Below are 14,258 nucleotides of genomic sequence, written 5' to 3' on the forward strand. Positions count from 1 at the left end.
GCAGTCCTGAGGAGCAAACGAGGGACTGGTTTGGGCCCTGCTAATGTTGGACCCCTCCCCATAGCCTAACCCTCCCAACCAGGCCTTGCCCTCTGGCCCCCACTAGAGCAGCCTGTTCCTTCCCCCCACCAAGAGCCTGTAATCAGCTCCCCAGGACAGTGCCAAGGCCAGCAGCTGGGGCTGGAGGGAGGGCTTCTGTCCTCGAGAGCCCCATCCTCCTGTCCCTCCTCCCCCAGCCTGCCCTGAGGCTCCCATTGTGGCCCCCAGGGGTCTCTATCCCCCAGCCCTAAGCACATTCCTCCCCAGCTCACACTCCCCCAAGGATCCCCATTGCCCAAGTCCAGCAACAAACCATCCTTTTCACTGAATTTCTTTATTCATTCAACAAACACTCCCAGAGTCCCCTCTGTGCCCAGCCCAGCCCCCAAGGAGCCTCCACATCAGAAGAGACGGAGCTGGATGCAGACACCACCGCAGCCCTAGGGTCATAAGTACAGGGCTGACTGGGAGTGGTGGGAGAACGCTAGGGAACGCTGCAAGGAGGTGATAGCTGGGGTTCTGAGAGATGAATAAGAGTTTTCCAGGGAGGCAAAAAGTGGCAGAAAAACCTTACAGGCTGGTGTGAAGGAGTGGTGGGGTAAGCTTAACCTGCACAAGATGCCTTCTCACAAGTCTCCAGAAGTTGACTCTGTATAGCCAAAGGGCCAACACTATTGCCCATTATACAGAGGATGGAACTAAGGCCCAGAGAGAAGAAGCAACTCTCCCACCATCACAAAGCAAATAAGTGGCAGAACCATGGGCTCCAACACCTGTGCTCTTAACCTCTGTACTCTGAGCCTCCTCCTTTCACCATGCTGTTCCCTCTGCCAAGAATGCCTTTCCTTCCTTCATCCGCTGAAAAACTCCCGTTAGGCTCCATTGTCATCAGTTGTGTGATCCTCTGGTCCAGACAGAAAGGGCCCCAGCGTACAGGGAGGAAAACTGAAGCCCTGGGACGCTCAGGTTCAGTTAGGGTGGACTGGGACATCAGCTTCTCCTGGTGTCTTACACATTTCTAAACAGTCACACAGGCTCCCCCCAAAAAGTGAATTTTCAGCCAGGGCAGCTCTCTTGTCCTTGGCTTCCTCCAGCTAAAGAGGGAGTGGGGAATAGAAGCCTGAGATCACATATTTAAAGCTATATAATGTCTCCTCTGGAAATGAGACAGGAAGCTCCAGGACAGGCCCTCAGAGGTTGGGAAGATCGGGGGGACTTAACTCTGGTCCCTCAATTCGGGGGTGGCGCTCAGTAGACCCCACCATTGCATCTGTCTTGAATCTTTACAAGTTCCCAATGCTACGAGGCTGCTGTTGCTCTACAAGCCAGGGGTGCTCCCCCAAGTGCAATGTCATTTGCCCCATGAGGGGGTCTCTGAAGCGGGAGGGCCAGAGAGGGGTAGGTCCCTGATCAAGGTCACACAGCCAGTCCATGGAGACCAGAACCCAGAGGTCTGTGTGCAGGAGATATAAAAAAGACAGAGAATGGGGTTCTCCCTCTAGACAAGCAGGTCAGGGTCTCCTGCCTCTGGACACTATTCCTGGCTTCCACTCCACAGTGCATCCAGCTGGGGGCCCAGGGCGCTGAATGGTGGCCGGTCTTGTGGGCTAGGGGCCCAGCACAGCTTCATGAGCTCATGAACCTGAGGGGGTGGGAAGAGACAACAGGGTCACATGTGAGTGGTAGGAAGGACATGACTCCTGTTCAGTTTTAAAATATAAATTAGACTCCATCCCTCCCTTGCTCCAAAGACTCCCATGGCTCCCTATGGATCTTAAAACAAAATTTCATCACCTCCCCTGCCTCCCTCCCTCTGCCATCACCTTCATCACCTCCTCTCTTGTTCCATGCAGCCACATCTGCCCCCATCTCATTTTGTAAATACACCAAACTCATTCCCACCTCAGGGCCTTTGCACCTGCTGTGTGCTCCACTGAGAATGCCCTCTCCCAGCTTTCCCCATGGGTGAGATCCTCTTCCTCCTTCAACCCCTCTAAGAGGCCATCCCTGACCACACACACCCCCATCTCTTTCCAGACATTGATCACCACCAGAATGTTCTTGTTAGCTTCTGCTGGTTACAGGGAGGAGGGGTAGTATCTCTTCTGTCCCCTGCTGGATCCCCAGCGCCCAGCACAGAGCCAGCACACAGTCAGCGCTCAATAAATATTTGTGGCCTGAACAGATTAATTTGTGAATAACCAACCACATGTCAGACACTTCCACAAAAGCTGTGATGAGAAACTGTAAGAGTCATCATCATTTATTGAGCACCAACTGTATGCCAGGCTCAGAGCTGAGCAATGGAGAGATGTTAGCTAATCTGATCCTCTCCCACCCTATAAGGCATTGTTATTCCCATTTTGGAGACAGGTAAACTGAGGCTCTGAAAGTGTTTGTGACTTGCCATACAGTGAGAGAGCAGCAAAGTAGAGGCCAGAAATCCCCTTCAGCCTCATGCTCTGGTCCCTGCTCTCAATCAAGAGATGTCTGTGGCGGAGAGACCCAGAGGGACCAGCAGGCTTGCCCAGGCCCCCTGGTGAATCTACAAAGTTGGGAAGCTGAGGCAGGCCCTCCAGTGCTCACCTCACCAGGACAGGCAGGAGGTGCGGGCAGCCTCTGGCCATCGGCCAGCAGCTCCAGGAGGCGGCAGAGGGCTGGCACATCTCTCTCACATCCCATCATCCGCAGGAACTCCTGGAGCCAAGGGGGAGGGCCCGAGGTGGGGGAGGAGCCATCCATGATGGAAGGGGGAGTGGCCGCCCGTGATGTGGGGGTCAGCCACAGTGAAGGGAGGAAGGGAATCACCCACCCGTAGTGGGGAAAGGGGCCCTCCTTAATGGAGGAGGAGGAATTGTCTGTGATGCATGGGGGAGGGGCTGCCTGTGGTGGTATGGGAAGTGGGGGTCAGCCATAGTGAAAAGGGGTCCTACTGGAGCCTCTAATGCTGGGACCAGAGGACCCTGAGCAAGAGAGGGACGAGGGCATAAACAGGACGGGTGTTGGCCAGGAAGGGGTTGTGGGGGAGGAGGGTCTTGGGGGTCCAGGGGTGCCGACTCACGGCTGAGGGGCTACAGCTCTTGTCACTGTAGGTGAAGAGCTCGTACAGGACGACCCCGAAGCTCCAGACATCCGACTGGCGCGAGAAGATGTTGTCCGAGAGGGACTCTGGGGCGTACCTGGAGGGCAACAGGGAGGCCTTGGGGGGCGACAGTAAGGAAGAGGACGGGAAAGGACGCAGCCTCGGACTGGGATAGCTGGTCACGGTAGGTGGGAGTTATGAGAAAGTCTCCAACCCTGGGGTGCCCCAGGGCGGGGCCTGGGCGGGGTCAGGGCGGAGCCAGAACAAGAAAAAGAGCGTGGTCCGGAAGGGGCCGGGGCCGTGGGGACGTGGCCAGGGCGGGCCCCAGACCCTGGGGGGAGGGGAGGGGCCAGGAAGGTGGGGGCAGGGGAGGGGCCTGGGTAGTGGGGAGGAAGGGTGGGGCAGGGGCGAGGTCTCTACCAGAAGATGGGGCTCTGGCCTGGCTCGCGGACCACGTAGTAGTCTTTGTCGAGCGGCAGCAGCTTGGCGAGGCCGAAGTCAGCGATTTTGACATGCGTCTCGCTCTCCACCAGGATGTTACGGGCTGCCAGGTCGCGGTGCACGCAGCGGCGGGAGCCCAGGTACTCCATGCCCTGCGGGAGGGCACGAAATATGGACCCCAGGATGACTACGCAGGGGCCCCAGTCTGACATGGAATCCAACACCAGCCCCAACCCAGACCCCGAGCCTAACCCCACCCCTGACCCATCCTGCACTGCAGTCCTGACCTTAGCCCTAACTCAACCCCACTTCCAGCCTGACCAGGACCCCAAACTTCAACCCTCAGCCTTCCTGGCGAATCCACGCAGACCTTGCCCAGGTCGAGCCAGGTCAGTTCCCGCAGGTCTGACGGGCGCCCCGCCCTCTTCCGACCCGCACCTTGCAGATTTGCGAGGCGTAGAGGAGCAGGCGGCCAGCGTCAAGGCGCGCGCGGTGCCGCTGTAGGAAGTCGCGCAGGCAGCCGCTGGGCAGGTACTCCATGACCAGCCGCAGGCTCAGGCGGCCTAGGGGAGGCGGGGGAGGCAGGGAGAAGTCACCACAGGGCCTAACTTTGTCTACTCCCCTCCCCATTCTCCTTCCCGGTTGAGAGTGGGACCTCGTGTCCCTCCTGGCCTCAATATTGCTTTCTGTAAAATGGGAACGGCACAGTGACGCTTATCGCTAATGTCTTTTTGAGTACTTTCTACAATATTCATTGATTCTTTTAAACCTCATAATGACCCATTTTTTCCGGTGGGGAAATTGTCGATCCCAAGGCAGTCTACATCAGTAAACAAGACCAGTCAGGGGGATATATGTATATGTATGGCTGATTCACTTTGCTGTACAGCAGAAACTAACACAATATTGTAAAGCAACTGTACTCCAATAAAAATTAATTAAAAGAAAAAAAAAGACCAGTCAGTAGCACCTGCACTGGCGTTCTCAGACCACCCTAAAATGGTACTGCAGAAGGATGAGGATGTGTGATTTGAAGAGCATCCACTTGGGAGGTGGCTCACCTGGGCCATAGCTGACACCCCGGTACTTGACAATGAAGTCACTGTGGAGGGCTTTGAGGATCTGGATCTCCCGCTGGAAGTCCCTCTGCTGTTCTGGCCCGCTGTGCTGCAACTGCTTCACGGCCACCAGGGCACCTGTGTTGTCGCCCAGCGGGTCATAGCGGCACAGTTCCACGCTGCCAAAGTTGCCCTGGAGGAGAGCAGGGCTGGTGTCCACGTGCATGGGTGCTACCCCACCCACCCCAGCCTAACCCTCCTCACCTTGCCCAGCTGTGAGATGTACTTGAGGTGTCTCTCCTCAAAGATGGTAGGGTCCTGGCAGGCATAGAGCTGGGCGCCATTCCAAAGCCCATCATGGGGAGCCAGGGCACCAGGTGTGGGGTCTGAGAGGAGCTCGTAATCTGGGGGGGCACAGGCAGTGAGTGAGCAGTGCATTGGGCCCTAAGCCCCCACTCCTAACTGACTTGCTGTGTGACCTCCATCTGAATGCTTAGCCTCTCTGTGCATTATGGCAGGGCCTCTGCAAGCCAAGAAGTACTTTGTGGGGCTGGAAAAAGGTGCTCCTGGGCAAAGGCAGCCCTCTTATGCAGTGCACATGCTGTACACAGACAGAAGGGCATTTCCCAGACTCCACTGCCATGGGGTATGGTCAAATGACTGAGCTCAGGCTGATAGGGGACAGGGACATGCTGAATGCCCCCTTAGGCCTGGCCCATGGAAACCCAGGTGGGACCTTCTACACTCTCTCTTGTTTGCAGAGGATCCAGCAGGGGCCTGAGGCCATGGGATGGGGGGAACCACAAAGGGAGAGTTTCTTGTTGACCTGGACACCCTCATTGAATGAGAGCTAAACATCCATCATGTTCAACCTTGAATTGAGGGGCCTGTTTGTTACAGCAGCTGTTGAAACTCGTGCTGACTGTCACAGTCACCAACCATTCCAACCTTGCCAGGCACACAGGGCAGGCTCTACATGCAAACCTCGCTCTCCTACTGGGCCCAATATGACATGCTGGCCCTCCCCACCCTGCCTGGCCCAGTGGGCACCTGAAGTGATGAGGCTATTCAGGTCACGGATGACAGCACGGAAAGAGGGCCTCTGGCCTGGCTCGTAGGCCATGCACTGTTGGATCAGCAAGGCCAGCTCCATCCACTTGAGTGCAGGCAGTTGCTGCCGTTCCTGGTAAAACTGGAGCTTCTGAGGGCAGGAGGAGGGGCTGGTCACCCCCAGTGCACCTTCAGAAGGCACCCCCAGACACCCCCATCCTCCCCAAGCTGGACTTCAGTCTACCCTTCTGTCAAATGAGAGCTCTAGAGGCCAATACTCGTGCTCGGACCTTGGCAGGATCCAGGGTGCTGATGGGCATTGTGACACCGCTGAACACCTCCCAGACTGTGGCACCAAAGCCCCACTTGTCAGCTTCCAAGCCAAGTGTTCGGGCCTCCTGGAGACACTCAGGGGCCACCCAGGGGATCCTGTCAGTGAGCACTGGTGGGGAGGCAAAGATGGGGTCAGGGATCTACTTCCTTGCCTCACGAGGCCCCTCCCTCCTCCACCCCTCAGCACTTACTCTCCAGGCTTAGCACAGTGGGGCTGACACCAGGGTCACTCAGCTTGATGAAAGGCAGGTTCCCGTCAGCCCCCTCCCGAGCCAGGAGCACCTTCCGGGCTGAGACATTGCCGTGAGGGAGACCTTTGTCTTCCTAAGTGGACCAAGCATAGGAAAATGCCAAGAATGATGAATGAATATTCTGGCTGGCGAACTCCTGCACATCCTTCAAAGCCCACCTGGTACTGCTCAGGCCATACTTCAGCATCTTCCCTAGACTATTGGCAGTCCACCCACCATGTCCCACCCTCTTCTCAAACACTGCTCCCCCATCCCATGGCTCCCCACTCCCTTCAGGATAAAGTCAAAGGTCCTCAGCCCAGCACTCAAGGCCCTTTGAGATCCAGCTCTTGTTCACTCTTCCCATGAGCTTCTCTCTCCCACATCTCCACCCTGTTCTCCTGCCAGGCAACCTGCCTGGTGCACCCCAAGACAGGCAACACACCTTCTGAGCTGCAGCCTTTGCCCAGGCTGTTCCCTCAGCCTGACATGCCCTCCTTCCTTTCTCTTCTTAATGAACTTCTACTTAATCTTCAAGGTCCCAACTCTAATGTTCTTTCTTCTGGAAAGCCTCCCTCCCTGGCCAGCCTCATTGCTCACTACTCCCCTCAATTTCCATGAATTACAAGCTGTTCCCTTCTGCTCTTACACCTCTGAACCTGTTTATATGCTGTTCTCTCATTCTAAAATGCCCTCCCCTTGCACCCTTGCCAAACTCCTGTCCACACGACAGAGCCCACTCTCAAAGTCCCGTACACTCTGTGAATGGAGGGTGGAGCCGCAGAGGAGCACTCACCAGATAGTTGAGGGCATAAGCCAGCTGTTTGATCACCTGTAGCTTCCAGCTGGCCAGCACCAGCTGGCCACACTTGCGCAGATATGTGTCCAGTGCTCCCAGGTATACAAATTCCTGCACCATTATGCCTGGTGGCAGTAGGGAGGGGCACGGTTGGGAGGTAAGACTGTACTTGTGTTCAACAGGCTCTGCCCCATCTCCACCTTCAAGGGTCCCTTGAACTCTCAGCTCTGACTTTTCCCTCCCCTATTCCTCCATCCTTACCCCACTCACCTCTCTTCCTCCCCATTTCCCATCTCAGAACCATTTGTCTGAAATGCCTGGAAGGTGCCAAGCTCTCTCCATGACTCACTTCCAGCCCTTTGCATGTTCTGTGCTTCTGCCTGGGACATCCCTCTTCCTTCACTTCCCTAATGCCTATTTATCCTTGCCTTTCCAGCTTAGAACTTATCCTTGCCTACCCAGAATCATTGCTTGACCTCCAAGCTGGGTTAGCAGCCTCTGATCACCCACAATGCCCTGCGCTGCCCCCATCACACAAAATCATTTATCATCCTGCTCAGCTTATCGTGTTCTGCGCTAGGCACCCAGCTCCTGGCACATACTGGGCTCCCAATAAATAGCTGATGAGCTGAACTGATGGAACCGAGGCATGGAGAGGTGGCGTGGACCTTGCAAATCTGCAACAGAGTGAGATTGGAACCCAGGTCTGCCTGACTTGAGATAATTTGGGGGGCTGGTATAGGTGGGAGCCTGGAGTTGCTTGCCCAAGGAGTGATGATTCATGGAGATGGGTATAGGCTTGGAGATTTGAGGGGGAGGGTGATAGACCCTGGTGGAATGGACCCCCAGCCAGGGCAGGCTCTGGACGTGTATAGCTATTGCTGGGCTCAATGAGGCAGGGCAGGGGTGGGGCGGGGAATGTCTCTCACTGTCTCCAGCCATGCACACGCCATGGAGCAACACGAGATGCTGGTATGACACTTGACTCATCAAGGTCGCTGCTTCCAGGAATGACTGGGGAGGAAAGAAGGGAGAGAAGATGCGTGGGTTTCTTCCACTTCAGGGTCAGACCAAGGACCCCAAACTTGCTGCTCTCACACCTGCCTCAGGAGACCTGGCCGCCAGCCTCCTTTGGCCCTGGAGTCCACCATTAGTGCACACAGCACTCTGTATCATGATTTTCTGATGGAGGCAGGAAGTCCCCACTGTATTCTACCTTGAATCTCTCACACAAGTGGGAGATTTGGGGTTTGAGAAGGGCTCAAACCTTCCTCTGTGTTGCCCAGCCCCTGCTGATGCCTCCATCGGCATCATTCCTCTCTTCGCCTTTGCTCATTCCTCTCTGACCCACTGGCCTCCTTGCTGTTCCTTAAACATGCCAAGCTTGGCCCTGCCTCAGGACTTTTGCACTGGCTGTTCCCTCTGTCTGGTGTACTCTTTCTGTTTGCATCTAACTGCCCTGACCCTTCTATATTTCATGGAGATGCTGTGGCTACATTTCTGTTGTTTTAAGACCCTGTGTGTTTCAAATTTCTCTGAATCCATGACCCTCTCTCCACCCAGGCTCTAACCCAGAAGGCCTGGTCCCACCCTGCTCACCTCCATGCAGTTCTTGTGCTTGGCATCCATCACTTTGAGCAGCACCTCTGTCTCTCGGGCCTCCCCATCCACAACCTCATGGCGACAGCCCCGGTAAATCTTGGTAAAGGACCCATGACCCAGGTTCTCATGCTGGAGAGTGAGGGGGCAACATGAGAGGCCAGTAAGGGGGCTCCCATGGATCCAGTCCCCTAGCCCTGGTCCAAGCAAGGCACAGGTAATGGCATCATTTTACAGATGATGAAACAGAGGCATAGGGAGGTTACATCACATGCCTGAGTCCACACAGAAGAGAGGGATGTAGACCTGGTCTTTCTGGATCTCAACTGAGGTATCCCCCCCATTTCCTGGGGCCCCTTACCCACTCCAGGCTGTCAGCAGGGATCTTGTGAAATGTCATCTGACTCAGCTGGCATTGGGATTGGGGCTGAACAGGGGATGATGTGGGTGGGTTGCAATCTCTCCGGACCACAATCAGATTGGACTTTTCTATGGGGAGTGGATGGAAGAAAACCAGAGGTCAGAGGTGAAAGGTCCTCAAAGGTTTGCTCACTCCCTGTCTCAGTGTGGAGTCTTCTTCAGAAGCCAATACTAAGAGGAGGACTCCAGGGCACATAATTTATTTGAAAGGAGACTCCAGGAAGTCCCGTTGAGGGGTGGGAGAGTGAGACAGAGAGGGAAGAAACCCTGCAGGGGGCTGCAACTGAGCAGATGATGCTGTGGGCAGCCTGGTCTCAGTCCTGCTAGGGATTCTGGGAGACTCTGGAGAACTCACACCTCAAAGCTGTCCCATCGAAGGGGTTTGTCTGAGAGCAAAATTCACCCAGAGGAAGAGGCAAGAGATGGACAGAGGCTAAGTGCTAGTGACATCACTCAGATCCAGCTGTGCCCGGATCTAACCATGCCTGAAAGCAGCCTCTATCCCACGAGTCCCGAATCACCTTTTTTCCCCTCCTAAACTACCTTGACCTGCAGTCTCTGCCACTTGCCATACAAGAGCTGGAACAGACACAGAAAGGCAGGGACCCAGATTGATCACTCAGCTCAGGGGAGAAGGCAGGCTCACCTTTGGGTCTGGGGGTGCAGCAGAAGGTGAGGTTCAGCTCAACCCCATCCACGTGCAACCCACCATCCCAATAGGCTGCCAGGAGCTCTCGAAGACTGCTGTGGGGATGGCCGAGGCCAGCCAGGGAGAAGGTTCCTGTGGGGTCGCACCGGATGAGGCAGCCCTTGTAATCAGGGCCCAGGGGGGTCTGCAAAGAGGAGTGATCCCTGAGTGGGAGTGGGCGGCACCCTCCCCCTCAAATCTCCAAGCCTTTGCCTATGCTGTTCCCTTCACTGGGAATGCCTTTTCCCTCCCTTTCTTCAGGAAGTAATGCTGACTCATCTTTCAGTTCTCAGCTCAAATATCATCTCCTCCAGGAAGCCCTCCTTGCCCTCCTGGCCCCTATGGTAGACTGACCGGGACACAGACAGTTAGGAGGTAGCTGTCGAAATCCTGAGGACTGCGGCGGAGAACGTAGGAGCCGGGAAGTGAACCCCCAGCCTTGAGTTTGTTGATGGCAAAATCCAAGCTGTGGGGAAAGGTGGGAGGGAACTGAGATTCGAAGATGGAGAGAAACAGAGAGATAGAGGCAGAGAAACCAAACTAAACCTGAGTTCTAATTCTGGTTTCTCTGAAGCCCTGGGAAGGTCACCAGGTAACATTCCCTCACTCCCTCCCATTTATAAATTGAGCCAGAAGTTAGGCTTCTGCCTCAGGGGTTAAAGAGGAGGCTGCAGGTGAAGCCGGGCACTGCGAGCATCCCCAGAAAATGGCTCTGGGACCTCGAGGAGGGAAGCGGCTGCCCTGGCAGCAGAAAGGAGACCCTAGACTCGTTGAGCGCCAACTATGCACCTGGCGCTGTTCCAGCACTTGATCCCTTGTCCAGGGCTCCTGAAAGGCGAGGACACAGAGGCTCCAAGATGGGGAGTGACTGAGATTCGGTCCCGGTGAGTCTGGCCACGTGGGGGCGGGTCCTTACGTGATGGGGCCATGGCACTGCACAGCCACCTGCTCCAGCAGCCGCGGCGGCGCCACCTCCTTGCAGAAGTAGTGCCCGGAGTCAGTGGTCAGCCGGAAGTAGCCATCCACGAGCGCCACGAAGGACAACGCTGCGGGCAGCCCCGGGAACTCGGCCTCCTGTGAGGATCCGCGTCAGCGCACGCTGCGGCCCGAGGGTGACAGTCCCGCATCCCTGCCCTCGGGTAAGGCAGGAGGGGAACGGGGTCCAGCACCCACCAGGATCTGGTTGTCTGTCCTGGTGATGGTGACCAGGCGGTGCTCCCCGGCGGGGCCAATGCGTGGGGCCTGCTTGATGCTGATATCCACGATTTCTGGAAAGTCGCAGAAGGGCTGGAGGACCTGGGAAGAAGGGGGAGGACTGAAGCTGGGGATCCCTCCCACTCCGAGCCCCCATTCCCTTTTGGAAGCCTGGACCCCACCAACCCATACAACCCATACTCATGAGACCCGCCCCTCTCAGCCTCATCCAGTCACGTCCCTCTCCCACCCCACCACTGCCAAACCCCGCCTCCTTCTCTCGGCAGGTCCCCCAGCCCACCTCACCCCGAGCCCCTCCCTCACTTAGCTCCACTTTATCTCGCGGTGTCTCTTAGTACAGTCGGGAGCCCCACCCACCCTCAGTCCTGCCTCTTCCCTCAACCTGCAGTTAGCCCCACTCTGAGCCCCGCCCACCCAACTAGCCCCTCCCTCTACGCCCCGCCCATTTCATTCCCACCTCCTCGCTCAGCCCTACGCCTCACTCAGCCGGGTGCCCTCCCCCACAAGCCCTCTCACAGTCCCTCTTCTCTTCGGCCCCGCCCCTCACAGCCCCTCCCACTTCCTTGCCCCTCCCCCTGGCCCCGCCCCCGCCGTTGGCCCTGCCCAGAGCCCCAACCCACCCGACCTCGCACCTCGTGTTCTCCCGGGCTCCAGGCGATGCCACTGCCGCCAGCCACGCGGAGCTGCCCCGGCGCATCCTGACCACCAGCAGCTCCGGGGAGGCCCACGCGGAAGGTCTCGGTGGCCCTGTCTGGGTCCAGCCGCTCGAGGTCCATGATGTACTTGGCCATGAGCGAGTGCTTATCAGCCTGGCAGGCGGCCAAGCGGCTCAAGGCCCGGCGCACTGTCCTTCGGATACGCCTCCGCGTCACGAAGCTCAGGCCCTGGATCAGGTCGCGCAGGCCAGGGGGCAGGCAGACCTTGTAGCTGCGAGCGGGGGGAGTGGGGCCCTCAATGTGGAGAGGGGCCTCCGCAGGGAGGGCAGGGACGTACATCAACCCAGGCTTTAGTTGAGGGGCTGGAGTGTCGCCTCAGTAGGGGGGCACAGAGACACACTCAGGGACAGGCATGGGCGTAGGGCCTCTCTATGGGAAGGGCCACTGGGGCCCATAAGACAGACAGAGACACACATAGTCCTTTTAGCTGCCTGAAGCCCGACAATGGAGTCTCAGTGGGACTGTGTTAAAAGGAGGGGTGTGGGCTGGGTGACATGAACACACTGGTGGCTTGTAGGTGGGCAGCCCCAAGGTGGGCAACCCCAAGGTGGGCCTGGACTCTGGCAGTGCTCTGGTGGAGCCATGCTGGCTCACTCCTAGGTAGAGGCTGGGCGCCACAGCCTGGAAGCCCTCACCTGATGGTCTTCAGCAGCTCCTCGGGCCGCTGACCCTGCTCGAGGGCCATCTGGGCCAGGTCCAGCACAGCCAAGCTGAGACACTCACCCTGCTCCTTGAGGCTGAGGCCCATCGGGAGGCGGCCGCTGACCAGGTCATTGCGGTGCTGCAGGCCAGTCACAGCCCAACCATGAGCCCTGATGTTGCTCTGTAGACCCCCACACCTGGGCTGACCTCCACCCCTGGACTGCCACAGGGAGGGTCAGCCGAGGCTGCCCAGCCACGAGCCCTGATATTGCCCCAGGGACCTCACCCCTGGGCTGAGCCCCAGGCAGACCCCTACCTGGGCAAAGAGGTGCTCCAGGACTGGCAGGTCAAGGATGGCACTGGCTAAGTCCTTTCGTAGCCCAAAGCGGTGACACTTCTCTAGCCCAAACCAGTTGGGGAAGTAAAAGCTGTGCGAGAGGGGAGAACCCTGGAGTGGGGATACGATGGAGGGACTGTGCCAGGACCTCAAAAAGCCCAGGTTATGCCACTGACTTGCTGTGTGACCTTGGACAAGTGACCTACCCTCTCTGGCATTAGTTTCCTCACCTGTGAAATGAGCAGTGACCACGCCCTCCCTGGGGCATCCACCAGGAGGTACGTGGAGATGATGATCGAAGGGTCACTGTTGTTTTAAACTCCCATTTCCCTCAGCCAAAGGCATGCCCTCTCGGTATCATTTAACCCATACCTGTTGTGGGGAGGGCAGGGGATACTTCCTACCGGAGCCTGTAGACAAGGACCTGGGTGCCTGTGTCCTCCACGGAGAAGATGTGGCTCGGGGGGAACCAACAGGACAGGTCCTCCAAGGCCAGAGCAAAGAGGGAGTGGTACACGGGCAGGATGCCTGAGGGGATGCCCCCATCAGTTCCCTCCCAAGTCTCCCCATCTGTCCCCTGCAGGGCTGCCATGTTATCCCCATGCAGCCCCACAGGCTTTTTCTCATCCTCAGCTCTGACACCATGTCCCACCCCTGCTCGCACCCATTCTAGGGCTCCCCATTGCCCTTAGGAGAGAAGCCATGTGCTCAGTCTGCTTCTCAGGGCTCCCTGCCCCTCTACCCAGAGCATCTCTTTCCATGTACAGTTTACCTCGAGGGATGACCAGCTGTTTCCCCTAGTATACCATCACGCCTCTGAGTCTTTGCACATGCCGTTTCCTGTGCACCCTCCTCCCTTACCACACCCCTACTCATCCCTCTAACCCCAGCTCCAATGCTGACTCCACTTGGCAGCTCCCAATCTGTGTTCCACACAGTCCTACCCCTCCCTCTGGCCAAGCCTTCTAGGGACCCACTCACCACTGGCCTTAGCAGCCCAAACACATAGCTCTTCAGCTGAGTGGTCCCCAAAGGAGAAGGATAGGCACTGCGGGGGTCCAGGGCCCCGAGGGGGCAGCAGCACGTGCAGGGCACCAACCTCTGAAGAGGAGAGGCTGCAGGAGCGCTGAGGGATCAGGGGCGTCTCCTCACTTGGAGGTGCCATGAGTGCAGCCTGCCTGGACACAGAAAGAGGCAGCCCCTCAGTTGTGATCAGGGGACAAGGCTACAAAGCTCCTGGGGTGGGGTTGGGGGCAGAGATGCTGATGGGTGAGGTAGGGATGAAGCTGGAGAAAGAGGGAGAAGACAGGGACAGAGGGAAACTCAGAGATGGAGAGAGATAGAGAGGGGGAGCTGAGTGTGCAAGGTGGGTGAGGAGCCATAACCCCCCAGGTGAGGGCTGTGCTGGGAGGCTGCAAGACGTTCACACAACTTTGTGTGAACTGACACTCCAGACTATTGGTGCCCAGGACAGACATCTCTAGTCGATCTCCAGCCTCCACACATACCACCTCTCCAACAATTCTCCAGACAGGCATGACCAATCAATCACAGATATAGGGATTTGCTAACCCGAAAGCAGATAGATACTGGCCTGTGCACATGGGTG

The 14,258-nt window shown here is 57.2% G+C and overlaps 1 protein-coding gene across 1 annotated transcript; it reads right to left on the reverse strand.

Annotated features, from left to right (window-relative positions):
- Positions 1 to 357: 357 nt before the first annotated feature.
- JAK3 (Janus kinase 3) lies at positions 358 to 13,814 on the reverse strand. The gene is made up of 23 exons (XM_060092160.1): positions 13,631 to 13,814; positions 13,054 to 13,177; positions 12,629 to 12,740; positions 12,306 to 12,451; positions 11,587 to 11,881; positions 10,913 to 11,035; positions 10,656 to 10,813; positions 10,094 to 10,205; positions 9,698 to 9,884; positions 8,993 to 9,120; positions 8,632 to 8,763; positions 7,962 to 8,046; positions 7,030 to 7,157; positions 6,195 to 6,327; positions 5,961 to 6,112; positions 5,671 to 5,821; positions 4,885 to 5,024; positions 4,624 to 4,813; positions 4,001 to 4,125; positions 3,542 to 3,714; positions 3,101 to 3,218; positions 2,626 to 2,736; positions 358 to 1,681 (listed from the first exon to the last, which is right to left on the reverse strand). Exons 1-23 carry the CDS (start codon positions 13,812 to 13,814, stop codon positions 1,574 to 1,576), a joined length of 3,315 nt encoding a protein of 1,104 aa, XP_059948143.1. The 3' UTR covers positions 358 to 1,573.
- Positions 13,815 to 14,258: the final 444 nt, after the last annotated feature.

This window comes from Mesoplodon densirostris, chromosome 3, assembly GCF_025265405.1.
Source record: "Mesoplodon densirostris isolate mMesDen1 chromosome 3, mMesDen1 primary haplotype, whole genome shotgun sequence".
Taxonomy (NCBI): Eukaryota; Metazoa; Chordata; class Mammalia; order Artiodactyla; family Ziphiidae; genus Mesoplodon; species Mesoplodon densirostris.